General features: G+C 56.4%; 1 protein-coding gene across 3 annotated transcripts in view; it reads right to left on the bottom strand.

Moving 5' to 3' along the window:
* The window catches only part of LOC122382223 (fibroblast growth factor receptor-like 1), a 69,050-nt gene that overhangs the window by 43,080 nt on the left and 9,214 nt on the right, over window positions 1-16,756 (bottom strand). For all 3 annotated transcript variants that reach the window (XM_043367281.1, XM_043367280.1, XM_043367282.1), the window contains one exon: window positions 2,743-2,807. Coding sequence is in view for 2 of the 3 variants with exons in the window: in XM_043367280.1 (XP_043223215.1) it covers window positions 2,743-2,807 (65 nt within the window). In the remaining variant the exon portion in view is untranslated. The remainder of the gene's footprint in view (window positions 1-2,742; window positions 2,808-16,756) is intronic.

The following is a 16,756-nucleotide window of genomic DNA, read 5'->3' as shown; positions in this document are numbered from 1 at the left end:
TGTGCAGCGGCTTCGGCGCGGCTCTGCAGCTGGGGCCCTGTCCGTGGCTCCGGCCGGGACCGGACCGGACCGGCGGCCGCAGCACCGCCGTGCCCGGACCGGCGCGCGACACACCATCGACAAGTCCGCCACCGCTCCACAAGGCTATCGCCGCTGCAGCTCGTCAGGACGGCCGCCGACGCTAATGACCTTGGGCGCCAGTAATGAAATTACTCAGAAGCCACGCGGATAAGATCGCGCCGAGCCGCCACCGCTGCGGCGTCACTCTATGAAGTCACAGGCTCGCGCCGACGCCATGACCGACCAATATTGGGCGTGATTGGCCATCGGGATGAGACAGCAGTAGCGGCAACCGGCGCAGGCCGGCTCCCCCAGTGAAGACTTCATCCTGGGGAGGGTCGTGAGCCAGAACGACCCTATATGAAGCGCCGCTTATTTGTCGCTATCACGGGTTAAACACCGGGTCGGGTCGAGTTGTCACTGGAGCAGTGCCGACCGGGTCAGGCCCCCGGGGAATCGAGTGGCGCCGGCACGCCGCGGGGCTATCTGAAGTTGACGGCACGGCGGCGACTCTGAGGGAGCCGCTGTCCACCGGCCGACAGTGTGCCGCCACCCACCTCAGCGGGCTTTGACTGGCCACTGTTCTGTAAGAGCCAGGCTGCAGAGACCACTAACATCCAATGAAAGCAGCGATAGAATACCGAGAGCTGCTGCTAAATGCCGACCAACTGCATCAGGGCTGGGCCAGAAGACTGACATCTGCGGCGTACCACCTCCTGTCCACACATTCGCGTCAAAATGCCGATCGGATGGGCAACAGAGAGGACACAGGTCGTGTCCATGGAGTGGCATTAAAAATTTGTGGACAAGAGATGCGAATTCTGGTTCGATATCCACTTCCAGTATGTCATGGGAGCTGCTCACGGGAATGCTATGACAGAAACATCAAACCCTGGAGCGTCACTGGGCTCTCAGAGCGCCGCAGAGGTGCCAGGACTCCGTAAGTGCTGGGGCGTCACGCGAGCCGTCCGCGCGCCGCTGTCTGCCAACATCGACGGCCAGTGTTTACCGGCTCCGTCGTCGGCGGGGCGCGGCACGGCGGCCCCGCCGGGAGTCCGGGACCCACGGGTCGGCCGGCAGCCCCAGTGGCGCCCGACGACCACGCAGCAACTCATGACACCACGAACGGTGTACAAGTTTCCCTCGGAGAGGCACTGCTGGTCACCGCACCAAACTTCTGCAAGGTCTGTCGGGTCTGTAAGTTTTATCCTTGAACTTCTGGAGGGGCTGAGACGGAGATATTTCGTGGCGTAGTTTTGAGCCGGTGCGGTTCGTGGAATTGTGACCCGGCACGACCAGGTGGTGTGGCGGAGGCGGCGACCACCGCGGCCGGTCGGCGGGTCCCCGGGAGCGGCGCCGTGACCCCGGCGCCGTCCCTGAGCCGCACAGCACAATGGTCCGCCGGAATGGCCAGCCGTGGTTCGTCGCGGCGCCCCAGACGCGGCCCATTTGTCGCCTGCCGCCTGACGGATGGTGCCCCGCTCCACGGCTGGTCGCCGCCGCGCCTGACGCATGGCCCGGCCTATCGCGGACCGACACCGCCGGCCGGCGCGGCTGATGACGGCCCACCCACCGATGACGACCCGGAGCTCCGTCAGCGCGAACCCTGAGCCCCGTCAGCGCGAACCCAGCGCCCCGCCAGCAAGGTCCCGGGGTCGTCAGCGCGGCCCGGGCTTTGTCAGCGCGCCTCTGTCAGGGGAGAACAGAGCAAAGCCACCGGATAGGATCGATCTGTCGGCCATTAGCGCCCGAAATAATAGAGCTGAGAGATACGGCCCACCTAATGTCTTTCTGGAAATACCAGGGTGTCTACCAACGATATTCAGATTTGGTGCAAATAATTACAGAATGGCCGTCAACCGTCAACGAAACTCAACGCCTGACGTGATATGGTAGGTAAGTTCATGAAATTTCGAATATAAGCAGAGGCAATATTTTGTTCATCCAACAGAGTCAAACGTCGAGATAATGGCGAATACATTCAGTAGTCAGCCGTGACAATAGTAAGTACTAAGTAAGCATGAGTCGTGGTCGCCAGTTGTTCAACGGCGCCCGTCATCCAGTAAAATGCGATCATTTGCATCTCCTTTACTTATATAGCTGTCCCTAGATGGCGCCAGTAGCAGGCGCCTGAAGTTATGCTGTGCCGCACGACTACGCCTACGCGGTTCGGTTATTCCCGCGAAATAAGCATGTATCGTACGTGTCGTGTCGGCATTTTTTCCGTCCGGCATTCGAAAAATTAGTAGAATGCGATGTCAGATCATTGCATCAGGAAGCCATGAATAATTGTATCGATCCCGAAAACAATATTAGGAAAGGTATCCGAAACACCTAGCCATGAGGCTTTAATACCACGGCTGAACACATCTGTTTCGATTCATGTGGTATAATTTGCCTGAGTTTTATGCTCCACTCATTTGGAAATGGAGTGCTACTACATATACGTAATCCCTATATCACTGACGCTAATAAAAAAGCTTATCCTACGACACATTCTCTCGCCCGCATGCTAAGCTGATCAGCTCCATATCCGAGCGAGGAATCTAGTTTCCGCGCGACATAAGACAAGACCTCTCGGCCTTCATCCGGAAGGCCGAGCCGTTCATTACAGGAGCTCGGGCGCCTAATGAATGTCGCGGCTCGGAGGGCCGGCGCCGCCGCCATCCACGGTGTACGTACCTTTGATGTTCTGCGCCGTGCCGAGGACGGCTCCCGCCAGCAGCCAGCACAGCACCGCCGCCCATCTGCAGAAGAAAACACCAAATTAGAAAGTTCTGAGCGACGCGAAAATCCAATTTGTCGGGCTCAAAAGGCGCGGCCACCTGCATCTGCTGGCACTGGCAGCCACTCAAGGGAGAACGGTTCCGTCGGCCGCCTGCACAATTACCTACAGCCAGAGACGCCTCGTAAAGCCCGGTTCATCTCAGAGACGCGGCGCGCCGGCTCACCGGGAAGAAAGCATTAGCGGCAGCGGTGCAATATATTCAGCTCTTCATCCGAGCGAGGCTGCAGAGGCGACAATAGCCGTCCGGCTCGTAACGTCGGGTCAGGGGCGTGCACACGCGACCACCGTATAAACTGCCGGCGACACGCCCGCGGCCGAAAGGCCACGCCGTAATATAGGCGGCTGACGTTGACTCTGTGCGCGCAATGAGACGCGAATAAATTGTCTCCTGTTTTGACACGACTGCATGACAGGTGTTGGCGAAATCAGGCGACACTTATCACAATGAATAGGCGATGGCGTTGCGCGGCGGCGGCGGCGCCGGCCTTTGAAGCTCGGCGGCCATGCGGCGCGCCGCAGACATGAAAGGCTCCCGATACGGGCCGGCCGACCGGCGCGGCGCGCGGTCACCATGGGGCCGGTCCGGACCGCCGCGCCGCCGACGCCGCTCGGATGACTGGGGCGTGACGGCTGATGCGACCCGAGGGCACGGGCGGCAGCGGGAGGCGTGACCGCGCCTCTGAGGAGTCACCGCCCGCACGGCAGGGACTGCTGAATGAGAGGGAGGACTGTGGTGGTGGGGACTGCGCCGGAACAGCGGCGGGGAGTGACGCAGCATCCGCTGTGGTCCGTAAAGTTCGGTTAAAGATCGGGCGAATCCTCAAAGGATTTCTTTCAAGACATCTACACCAGTCGGAAGCGATATACCTTTGGGATTGAAAACCCGAGCTGAAGGTAGCCTCCCGCGGGCTGCAGTGCCAATCCACTGGTCTCTAGGGGACCGGTATCAACAGGAGAAGGATGGATCTGGAAATAACTGCGCTCTGGGATTGAGTTTGTTCCAGGCCGGCGATCCGAGACCGGCGCAGCTGTGTTCCGGGAGGAGACGCACCTGTGGCCTGCGTGGAGACTGATCGGACTTGTTCTCTGCCTGTGACGGCAGGCTGGTCCGGGCTCTGCTCCGACCAGAGCCGTTCCAGCCCGCCCGGGCCGCCGCCTTTGAACAGCGTGCGGAGGAGTCGCGATAAACACGGCGGCGGTCCGTCCTCCACACGGGCCGTTATTACCGCGGATAAACTTTACACAGGTAGACCGGCGGCCGGCCGCGCCGCCCGGCCACATAAGCAAACAGCTGCTCTGTGACACTCGCTGCAGAAACATTAGTGATCAATTCAGGCGGGGCTGGCGCCGCGCCGGCTGCTGCTCCGCGGCGGGGGACGGGTCTGCACGCAGACGGAGACAGTGCCCCCGGCGGCCCGGAGACCCCCGGGGGTGCTCAGACGGCACGCAGCGCACCACACTGGGTTCGGGAGCCGCGGGGCGCCGACAGCTCCGGCCAAAAACCGGGACGACCGGGGCGACAAAAACCGCTGCGGCATTACTGCGTATACACAAACGCCGAGGGGCACCGGGAAGTTATGGCGTTCAATAATGGGACTGTGAACTGAAATGGAACTAATAAACGTTTTCTTACTCTTAGTTATTTTTGGCCACAAATCATCCCGTGTTTATAGGAGTATATCAGTGTATACAAGTTCAATTTTCGATAAATAGCAAAAAGAGGAGAGAAAAGAGGAGAGGACAGAGAGGATCTATCAGTTGGAGTCGCGCCAGATCCCGGAGACAATACGGGATCATCGCCCGGCGCTGTGCTTCAGCACTGCTCTGAGGCTGCGGCCGGCGCTGGCGGTAATGATGCGCTCTCGTGATCGCCTTGTCAGCACCGGAGGGCGGCTGCCATCTCGGCGCTGATCGCGCCGTAACCAAGCCAATCGCCCGGAGACGGACGGGACAGCGGCGCCGTCCTTCGCACGCAGAGGCGGGAGAGCGGAGCAGGGGCGGGGGAGGAGCGGGCGCCGGTAATGGTGGGACGGTGACCCGCCTGTCCTGTCCCCCGGCACCGGACACGACACTGAGGAACGATGGCGTGTCGTGGACCAGGCTCACACGGCCCTCTCCCTCGGAATAATCATGTCAGCCGGCCGGCGCGTCCATTGGGCCTCTTAAACGGCCGCTGTTTGGCCACAGAGTGTCAGATAGGCGGCGGCGGCCATTAATTGTGTCTGGGCGCGACACGGGCCGGGTCCAGCGGCGATAGCCGGCCGATGGGCGCCGCAGATACACTGACACGGGAATGTGACGGCGACACGCAAACAGGGCGGCTTCATTAGCGCGGCGGTGGCCGGACACTGGCACTGGCCGGCCAGTCGCCCCCGCGGCCCGCGGACGGCCCACGCAGACTTCAGCGGAGACACCCTACCGGAGCTCCGTCACAGGTGGCCGACATGGCCTCCAGAAGGACTTAATGCTAAGCAGCGCGGGCAAAAATTAGACCGGCCATGAAAGCCTTTTAGACCGCATATTATATAACAAGTCGTTGCTGAAAAGGTCCTCGTATTTCTCGCGAGCGGTACCAAGCTCTCTCGCACATTTCCTCGTCCAGAGGCACCGGCATCTACCCTCGCTGAACCCCTCCGTTCCCCATTGCCAGTGAATGTTTTCTGCGCCCCCACGCGGCGGCAGTGACCTCGGTAGATCGCCATCAGTGGCGGCGCCGGCAGCCGCTGATCAATCAGGTGTCATTCATTTTGCATATCCGGGCGGTTGGCCTGTGACGCGCCGGCTCGGCGCACCATGTATAGGTGCGGCAGACAGCGCGCACCGCGCCGGCCCCGTGTGTGGTCGGCCGTCAGAGGCGCGACCACACCGAGCACCGACTTAATGACGCCACCGACACTGCACGACGCTCTTTTTCACCTCCGTCGGGCGTCGCTGCACCATCCCTGTCGGCTTTAACGCCGCGAGCATCGGGAACACGGCTGGGGCATGTCCCGGCGCGGGGCGGCACGGCGACGGCCGCGGCGCCTACCTTGCCGAGGACGGCGCGGACCCAGCACACGGCACACGCGATCCCGGCGACACTAGGCCGTCGAGCGGCCCCACCGGGACTGCAGCCCGACTGAGTGCACCGGGCGGTTTTCTGCAGTGACACATTCTCACCATAGCCAGGTGTCAGCCGAGCGTGCCGCGGCCGTCAGCGGCCCGCCGGCTCGGCTGTCGGCGCTGATATGTCAGCACCCTGTCAGCGGGCACTCAGCGACCGCCCGATATTGAAAATTACCGCCGAGCCGCTAATGGCCGACGGTTATTCACACCGGCGACTCTGAGGTGGCCCTATAACCGGTATGAGCAGCTCCACGTAAAAACGGCTACGGGTGGAATCCGTCAGACCGTGTCCTAAGACAACGACTGACGAGTGCAATCCCTTCAGCAATGCCAGCGAAGTGAGGATTTCACACACATCACCGTGCAACCTAGCAAGTACGAACAGCTAAATCTTTTCAACACCTGTAGCTACAAATATGTTCGTTTCTTTTAACTATAACATAACAAGAGAAACCGCAAGACGCGCTGACTCACCACAAACGGTCTTCGTTTCACACGTCAGGCTCTGGCGGGGCCGATTGGCTTCTCTCATTGTCTTGTCGCGATACGGCGCTGTTTGCCCGAGTGCGCCGTCGCGCTACTGTGGCGCTCGCTCGCCGGCAGCTGCCCCTCGATGGCCAGATTGTACTGTATGCTAATGTTTCGTTTAGTTTGATCCGATAGCGGCTATCGGCGCGGCGCCCCGATAGGATTGTTTGCCGTAATGATCGGCGCGCCGGGAAGTGTGAGAGGCGGACGGTCGGCCGGCCGGGCGGGCACACCATAAACCGTGCCCTGAGCTCACACCGCACGGCCGGGCGGTCTCTCTCCGAGGCCTGCTTCCGCTCCGTATCCCACACGACCGCTGCTGCGGGTGGCACGAGCAGAGACCAGAAATCAACCGCATAATGAAGCCCGCTGGCGTCTCGGTCATACATTTACTACCAGTCGTCAATAACGAGAGTAATTTGTTGCCTTCGTGAAGCCACCGCATTGTGAGAATAAAAGTCGCCAATTTAAAACGGCGGCCACGCAGTTCTCATTTGTCTGCCGTCGGCCGTCGTGGTAATACCTCGTGACAGTTACTGACTAGCGGCGTGAACGGATGCACCCGATAAAAATGGTGGACAGCATTCAGGCTAACCTGTTGGACTCACGAGCCGTGTGTCACTGCTGGACGGCCAGCGAAATTGGTCACGAACGGCGCTCCGTAATTCGTCATGGGACATTCCACAGCTCCAGAATATGGCCGCCTGGCCGGCCAGATTAGGGAAGCAGGAAGGCAACTTGTCGCGGCGCCGGCCAGAAATCACATCACCTTTTTCTTCCTCTGACCAAAAAGCGATAACAGAGGTGTCACATCATCAATTGGGATGTCATTAATTGGAATCAACGTCAGGCTGGTTTAAAAAGCGGATCAATAACTTTAGCGGAATGCCAGTCGCCAAATCCGACTCGTTCTGCCGGCTGCAGCAGCAGCAGCAGAGGCGGCGGCGTGCGGTCAGACGGGTCGGGAGGCTCCGCTGCTGCAGACCGCGCGGTGATGGAACGCCGAGCTCCCATCATGACGGCGCTCCGTCGGCCGCCACCACCGACCGACGGCCGTAAAGAGCGACTAATGGCGGCGGACGCATGGCACCTGACAGTCCGGCCCGCGCCCGGCCTCCAGTCAATGGCACCGACCGGTCGGCAGTGGGCGGACGGGCGGCTTGCACAGCGCGCGCCGCTTCTGATTGACGTCTCCAGAGCTATCGCGTCGGAGAGAAGGAGCGGCGCCCATTTAGCGCGCTGCCGGCTGGAATCCGGTCGGCCTAATCCCGCGCTGGCCGGCCATCAATTGTGGCTGTGATGGGCCGGCGCGCGGCACAAACACTGCGCACGGATTAGGGCGAGCGTTCAGCGCCGGCCCGGACAGCCGATCAGATCGGACCGGACACCGACGCGACGTACCGGCGGGGACGGACAACCCGCTCCTGCAGCCCGGCCAGGTGACCTTAATGGCTCCAGACCGATGCCTAATGATACACGCTCGACTGATACTCGTCCATTTTCCTTTATGCTAATAATAAGCGAACAACACTGACTGGGCAAATGCAAAATACCAAAAAAGACGCTCTGACGAAGGAAAATGTACACGGAATCTTAAAGAGATCATGACGTATGAGGATAGAGAACAAGGTTGAACAACAGCCTGATTATTCACTGTAAATGACACGGCTGGTCGAAGAATATCCGATTCAGCACAAGTCCTGCTAGAGCCAAGGTCATATTCAAAAGCGCTGCCAACATGTGGTGCCCATTCCAAAAGCACATCTCATTTATTCAGACATCCAACATATCATCCGTGGTGTATATGTTCCAGACGTTTTGCTGAGTGCTCAGCATAAGCTGTGATTATCGCTCGTCAGGGCGACTCGGCCCATTGCTACCGACAGGCGAGCAGCATCGCCACCCAGCGGACAAAATCGGACAACATGCAAATACTATCATAGGTATAATTAGAACCGGATCACGACGAGCATATTCAGATTTTCGGACGTCAACTGAGGGTAATTGGGCTCAGCTCCTTGTATCAGGCTATTGCTATGCAGGAAAATAAAATGTTCAGCACGGGTTTGTATGTATCTGAGACCGGTTCGTGGTGGCACTAACACGGCGAATATTCAGTTCGGGCGCGCCGGTGGCGACATCCCCCGCCATCTCAGCGGTTACAGAAGGGTCGGGCAGCGGTCAGGAGGTGCAGGTAAGGCCGGAGTATTGTCACCATGTGATCCAGCACCACCGATCGACCGAACGACCGACGCCGGGCAGGCAGCCAGCCGGCGGTCGCGATTCAAAACAGAACATGGCAGAAACAACACGGCGGCCTTGTCGGCCAGGAGACCTCTGTTTATCGTCCTTGGCGTATTGGCCAACGGCAGTAATGGCTTTTCAGCCACCGCTGACGAGGCCGGAGCGCGCTGAGACCGTCCGACCGCCGGCTCACGTCGCCACCGACGGCATCATAGCCATAACGTCGCCACCGAAGCCGGCCGAAGCCACACCCAAGAACCAGCTAGTGGATAACAGCGGTGGCTCCATCAACGCTACCATGCTATCATTCTGAAGATAAGTTGGAAACAGGTATCCATAGCTAGTCATAAAGGAACTCGGATCATGACAGTTTAATGCCAGAGCACCAACATAAGTGTAGCAGTCTGTCCAATTAATCTACCACCAATATAAAGAGTTATGTGTCAGAAGCCCGAGTGCCATAAGTGTAGAGTTGAGTAGGGGAGAGTGGGGCAAAGCGGCCACCCTAACGTTTCTAACGATGCCGACGCTTGATTTTTAAACTTGGAAAGATTCTTTCTATACCAATGTGATCCCTATTAAATTGTCTTTTATTCCAACTGCGTTTCATTTCCAAAGGCGTTCACATATGGGAGATATTGACAAAACTTTAAACTTATAGCATATTGGCCACTTTGCCCCATCCCTGAGGCAAAGCGGCCACTGGCGACTTCTCAAGTCCCGATATGAGAAACAGAATAGTTGCCTCATGCACGACTACGGTATTTGATGGTGACAAGGTTTAAGGGAAGATGGATGTTTACGTTGTTATCTTCCCACCTATTGCTAAACAAAGAAAGAATTTTCTTGGAAAAAACATTTAATTGCATAATTTGGTAACTCATGTAACCGAAAAGTGGCCAAGATGAATGCATGACGACACATTTGAATATAAATAATGTTTTTATCCAGATGGAAACAACTTATGGCCAATTGGGGGCTGGCCACTTTGCCCCGGCCGCTTTGCCCCGCGCATACCGTCCGAGACAAAAATATTCCAGCTCAGCTATTAGTGGGGTAAAAAGCATTAAAATTGGTAGAAGGCATGTACGATAACCACGCAATGCATGGACAAAAACGCTTATAAAAATTCCAAACGGTTATGGAATAAAATAACATTTAAGAATTGTAAACATAATTGGTAAGCTGGCAAGAAATGCTTTTCCGTGTTTCACAGAACAATGGCGATGGGCCTGAAACCCCGGTCTGGCTCATTCGAACGACCGCAAAGAGAAGTATAATTGGAAATCATAAATTGGAACTGACGCCAGCTGTGGAGGGCTAAAACGATGGATGGCCGCTTTGCCCCGGGTGGCCGCTTTGCCCCACTCTCCCTACCTAACTCGGCAAAGAGGCCCCATGCACTGCGCGGTGGGCCGCCGCCAGGAGTACAGGGCCCCATTCGAGGGTTGCGCTGCCGAAGGGCTGAGGGAGGGCGCAGGTCCGGAGGGCTGAGGGCGGGCTCCGCCGCCGGAGGGCTGAGGGAGGGTTCCGCCGCCGGAGGGCTGAGGGCGGAGGGCTGAGGGAGGGTCCGGAGGGCTGAGGGAGGGTTCCGCCGCCGGAGGGCTGAGGGAGGGTTCCTCCGCCGGAGGGCTGAGGGAGGGCGCAGGGCCGGAGGGCTGAGGGAGGGTTCCGCCGCCGGAGGGCTGAGGGAGGGTCCGCAGGTCCGTAACGGGCGCCGCTCTGTGTACCATCTCTCTCAGCGCGGCGCGCACGTTTATTTGGGGGCGCCGGCCGCGCTCCGGACACACGGGGCGCGCGCGACAGACGCTCTGAGAGCGGCGCACACAAACGCCCCGGGCCGCGCGCCGCCCACCGCCCACACGCCACAAAGACATCTCACCGCCGGTGGAGCGGCGGTAAATATTTGAGAGGGCTGCCGGGGGGCCGGCGGCCGCGCGACCCCCGCCGGGACCGTGCAGATGTGGGTGCTGACGGCTTCCGATGGCTCCGTGCGGCTCTGATCGCGGGCGGCCCCCGTCCCTCGGCAGCCGCCAGCCGCAGCCGCCGGCCGCACACGGACCCAGCGCCGCGGGAATAACCGTAATACGGCCCCGGATTCTACTGGAGCGATGCATTAAAGATGAACACGAATTGCGGCCTACTGTACCTACATGCCGGACATGCAGACCGTCTGCAGACACTGAGGCATGACATCTACAAAATGTCACAAACTCAACCAGCTGGTTTAATGAGTTCTGTCCCGAGGACTAATTATTTCATTGGCATTACATTGTATGTGTCAGTTTCGTAATGCCCCAATCATGGTGATAAATGAGCACCTCTTAAGTACACGTCTAGTGTCATTTATATTACACAACGAGCAGGTAGGCATTGCAGACGTCTACTTTACAGTAAAGTCCGTCCACCACATTATCATGACCTGAGCTTTCCGTGCCTCTGCTCGGCGACGAGTAGCAGCGTCTCACTGAGAAAATGACTAAATTTACGGGTAAGAGAAAAGAACTGATCCCTAGCTCTGCAGACATTCAACGAACTTCCCTTGCTCGGAGACGCGTAGCGCAACAGTAACACACCTGTCCAACGTTCACACAACTCCAGAACCAGTGGGCTTGGGGCGTCCCCGAGACTGACCAAACATGGGAGCACGTCACAATTTGTTCGTTAACTATACAACGATATGAAGACATGCTCACAATACACCATTGTGTGAAACTGTATGAAACGAAAAAGACGAGTAGAATCTCCGTGCTGCTGGACAACAGGTCTATACAACTGGTGGGCTGGGGGACTCAGGACCATGTGTCCAGCCGTCGAAATTCGCACTCCAAAATACCAACTTATTTGAGACTGTTTTCGTCCCGAGCCCGGTCCCCTAAGCGCCCGCTGCCACCAGTCGTCGGGTAATTTTTCTCGAGACGGCTCCCATTTCGCCAGCCCATCAGGCGCTATCACAACAATTTGCGTACGGCACGATAAGGGCAGCGACCAGCGGCGTCCGACGCGCTGACAAACTGCTCCCCCGGCCGCCGCGCCGGGGTGCGCTCCGCTGACCAAGCAAGTCCATCGGTCCTGGACAGAGACCGGCCGTGGCAGCTCGACTGCCGTCAGTCAGGTCACCGAACGGCAGGCCGACAGATCGCCGAGCAGCTCACCGTGGCTCGGGGCTGACGAAACCCGGGCGCGCGCCACGCGTCACGGCCGCACACGTCACCGACCGTCACGGCGTGGGACCGCAGCTCTTCTGCCGCTCTCAGCGTCCTTCGTTCTCGTTTCCAGATCACATGCCCGGCACGGCGGCCGCACTGGCCACTCAATTCTGTTTAATGGAGTTCTCACAAAAGTCGGCAGTTTTGTCCTGAGCGTGGTGTCGGTATCAGGTCGTCAATCTTCCTCTGCAGGCAGCGCCATCGCGCCGGCGCAAAACTTTCCTATCTGATGAGAGCTTGGTGTGATTTTCCGGCCATAGTAATGCCGGTCGTCGGCCGAGGCCATGCCAATGTCACCGACTCGGCGAGCACACAACAGCGCCGCTACAAACGACATGCGGCACCCGATCTGAATTGCAACGCGGCTCCACCTCAACTCGGAAGCGATTTTTGGCGCCGCAAATGGACTCGATTTGTCGGCGAGTGACCCTCGGTGAAATACTAAAAGGGCCACGCTCTTATCTTTGGCCCGGGAAGTTTGTTGGCACTGCAGTTGTGCAGTGCCGGTTCCCGGATCCCGCCGGCCGATTCCGATTTTCGTGGACTGGGCGAGTGAGGAGGGGTGGAGCCCGTTCTACCACCAACTGCACGCTGCGGCTCACAGCGCCACGAATCACTGTCAGCTGATCCGTCAGTCATGACCGATCGCTGCGGTGCCCAGCACCGCGCGAAACAAACGAGCAAACGGTAGCCGTCCCCAAATCAGCCCTAACAGAGACGTTGCTTAGTCACGCCCATTTGTCATTGGAGTGCCGGGCTCAGTGCCAGCTGTCTGGTATAAAACTGATACCGTAATATGTGCTTACACATGCAATTATCTGCAACGTAACTATTAATGTAGCATCACTGTACCCACCGCATAACAAGCCATTAGAATCTGTCTCAACTCTAATTTTCGGAGAAACTTTGTGATCAAAACAATTACTAGAGAAGCGCAGTGGCCAAATGTTCCGTTGTGATAATTTCCGGCCGCGAAGTGCGGGGATGCACGGCAGCGGTTGGCACTGATGGCGCTCGACGATCGCGGCCGCCGCCCCATTTCCGCCAAACGTGTAAATCGCGCCCAGTTTCTGGCACATCGCCTCCCTCTTTCGCCGCCATTACGGCCGGCCATCCACTGCCGCTAACAGAGGTCCGCCCGGCGCCTCCGCACTCACGGCACTCCACGCCGCCGGGCGAATTCAGCGACCCGGCGAGAAACACTGGACCGCCGCTTGTTTAAAAGTTCACCAAATGCTCAGAAAGAGGTGTCATATAAGACAATTGATTGTTTCGGCTATCAGCAGCTGGCGCGCGCTATTTCCTTGGGCGGTACACAATGAGCTCATCGTCCCAGCAGTTTAGGCCTCCATTATAGACTCAATAAATATGTCAAGAGATAGGCGGAGATTGAAGAGAACCGTCTGCGGCCGCCGGGCGCGCTTCCTCTGCGCATTACCGCAGAAAGGGCTCGGTCCGACCGCCCGGCAGTCAGCGCAGAGGCGAGCTGTGGCGACCAATGACCCAGTCACTGTGACAGTGTGTGCGACTGACCCGGGGGAGCGGAGACGTCGATCCGGTGTGCGTCCCATTCCAGGATGGCACGCTCTGACAGGGACCAGGCCGGTGTTGGCTCATTTCCCCGATATCGGGCGCCTGGGGGCGGGCAGACGGGCCAGACCGCGTCCGTATCGACAACGCTGATAGATGGGTTTATATATGTCGAACGGACCCACGTCAAAGCGGACATGTTTAAAATCGTATTTCATCACGCACAACGCGCTCAGGAAAAATCAATTCAAATAGCTAGCAGAAAAATCACAGAACGAAATCCTTGTGGCGCGATATTTACATTAACTACGATATCGTTCAAGCCTTAACATGAAGTCTCCATAAGTTTATACAGTTGCTAGAGGTCGCCTTTATTTCATTTCAACATGAAAGTGTTTGGAATGAATCAACAACTTTAATAGCGTCATTCGTTTCATTGCAGTTTTACTTGGTCTGATGACATGTAGCACCATACAAACATACATATGTGCCATTTTAAATAAATGCCCAGTGGGACCGTCCTTCCGGCTCTGGTTTATGTCGTGTCAGTGCCCATACGTCCCCGTACCGTTCGCCATCGATAACCACTTTAAACACATAATTCAATTAAATGCAACTACTGAATCATTGCGGACAGCTGAGTATGGCGAGCCATTTGATTGCAGACCGAGGCCCGTGCATGGCTCATGTCTCGACTGGACAGTGGCCAGTGTCCGGCGCCTGTGCCGGCCCTGCGGTCACAGTTCACACTCTCTGGTCGGGCCGGGCTGACTGCCGACCACCAGTTCGGTAAACACGCGCCACCCAGGCGCTCTGTATCGGCCGGGAGCGCCGGCCCCGGCCGATTTATACATTTTATCGAGGGCCTGCAGCCGAGGTCGGCTCACGTTACTGCAGTGCCGCCCGCCCGTCCGTCAACCAGCCGGCCACACAGCTCTGGAAGCGATCCTCCGAGGCGTTCGCGCGGCACTTCCGCTCAGATTCTGGCGGCTGGGTGACAAGTTCGCAGTTCAAGTTGGTCAACCATGCAGTTGATATCAATGCATGAAAGGCGAGCATGGTGAATCAGCGATGATAGGTCGGCAATTTAGTGCCTCAGCTGACGCAAAAGCAATGTTGATGCCCTAAATCCGCTCGGCTAGCCACACCTTGATGCATCAGCCGAACCAGCGGGAAATGACCTCTGACCTCAGCTGTGGCGACCGCACTGGACAATGCCGGTGTTCTTCCTCACAGGCCAATGACCAGCTGCATCCTGCGGTGGTGAATAAAGCCAGGAGAGCTAAAAGCATTGTTTTCCATGGCCCTACCCAGACCGAGGGCTACTGTTAACATCTTCCTGTGCATGTATTCCGCTTCCAGTACAAGTAAAAAATGATGTGCTTGGGCTTATTTTGTTCTTAGGTTCTCATCAAGAGTTTTAGAGCGCTTCACAATGCTCGCTCTGACCAGGTTAGCACGCTCGGAGCATAGATTACCAAAATGCCGGATTACCGTGCGTAAGCGCAGTAAGACATTCCACCTATTATCAAGATTAGCCAAGTATAAAACGCCGTAAACGTACATAAGTGTACAACCCATGGGCTTTGTTATGAATGGGAAAGCTGAAACTATAGACCACCAGCACCCTATATCCCTATTATTCCTCATTAGCCTATGCACCCACCGTGCCTCCCTTGGCGCTCCTGTTTTCAGCCGTATTGGTAGCGGCGTCAGACCTTGGTGAGTATTTTATTACCCGGCCACCCGTTTGGGGTGAATCAATCTGGCGCGGCGCGACGCGGACGGACGGGGACGGCTGGCACCGGGTCCCGTGTTTGCCCCCGTGACGTATCCCCGTCACTGCCGTCACCGTCCCCGTTGAACCGACACACCCCCTACACGAGTTCATTTCCGTACTAATACCACCCCACCTGCCGGCAACAAACGGCAGAAGGAAAACTACAGGGGCAGCGCAGTGCCCGGACTGGACGATATCCGTTCACATTAACCCGCGACCGCCTGGGGGGGGGGGGTCGGATCCGACCCCCCTCCGTTTTTCTTGAATAACTCATGAACCGCTTGCGCTATCAACTTGAAACTTCGCATACCTTCTCCCCCATCAATTTGACGTCTCTTGTGCAATTTTTAAGAATTTTTTTTTCAAAAATTTCTGAGTTATATCGATTTTAGTGATGTAACTACATGGCGTTTTCAGTCAAAAAATGGTAAATGTTTAAAAAATCGCCAAAAATCGAGGTTTTAAGCAAATTGCAAATTAAGGACATGAACAGACGCAGCTTAACGAGTTCTTTAAAATGGCTATCTCGGATTTTCCATAAAATGCGTTTTTAACCCCTAAAAAATGAAAAAAACTATATTTTTTGGAAAACAGCTAATAAAATCCAAAATTTTGAGAATTTCAAAAAAACGGAATATATGTTATAGAGCTCTATTTGAACATTAGATGTCCCAAATTTCAACTTTCTATCTTGATTTTTGACCCCCAAATTGTAAAAAATAGCTCCAACATGCATAGGGCATGGTGACGTCATAAGCATTTTCGCGAATTAGAGGCACTTCTGAACATCGCATGTGAAAACAAATGGCACCACTAGATTCCTGGGACAAAGCTCGTCTAGAAAAGTGCATTTTTATGTCAAAAATAAAAAGTTGAAAAATTGACTTTTTTTTCTTAGCCCTCGTTTAGTTATGTATGGTATAAACGATTTTTTTATGCTTTCAATGCACACCTATCACCAGCACAGTGACTTGGGGTCACATATAACCATTACCATCGGATTTGGCGTGAAAAATAAGCCATAAAACATGTGTCGCACGCCCATGTAGCAGAAAGTGAAAACCGTGACCTTTCGTGACCTAACCTGACCTTGACCCGTACTTAGTATGACCCCTATACGCACATGGTACCTTCACTAGGTCTTTGAGGTCATTTGTGGTGAGTTTCGAGCAGCAGCTATCGATTCCGCTGTCCGTAAGCCTAATCATGCAAAACCCCTGAATTTGACCTTTGACCTGACCTTGACCCGAAAGTTGACCTCAATCTTAAAATCTTAAGAGTGCTTTGGGAAGGTCTCGTAGAGACCTTTCGAACGCCGCCTCGCGGGGCTCGATACGACCATTGGTTCTCGAGATAACAGGGGGGGGGGGGTCGGATCCGACCCCCCCCCAGGCTGATGTGGGTACGGAAATAGCCCAGGCGGTGCCGGGTTAACGAACACGCCCTGTGCTGATTGTTCAGGGATTGATAATCTCGCTAAAAAAAATTTAAGTCTGGCTATTAGCCGATGCC

The sequence above is a fragment of the Amphibalanus amphitrite genome, unplaced genomic scaffold, assembly GCF_019059575.1.
Source record: "Amphibalanus amphitrite isolate SeventyFive unplaced genomic scaffold, NRLGWU_Aamphi_draft 000135F_arrow, whole genome shotgun sequence".
Lineage (NCBI taxonomy): Eukaryota > Metazoa > Arthropoda > Thecostraca > Balanomorpha > Balanidae > Amphibalanus > Amphibalanus amphitrite.
This window is presented reverse-complemented; position numbering and strand designations above follow the sequence as displayed.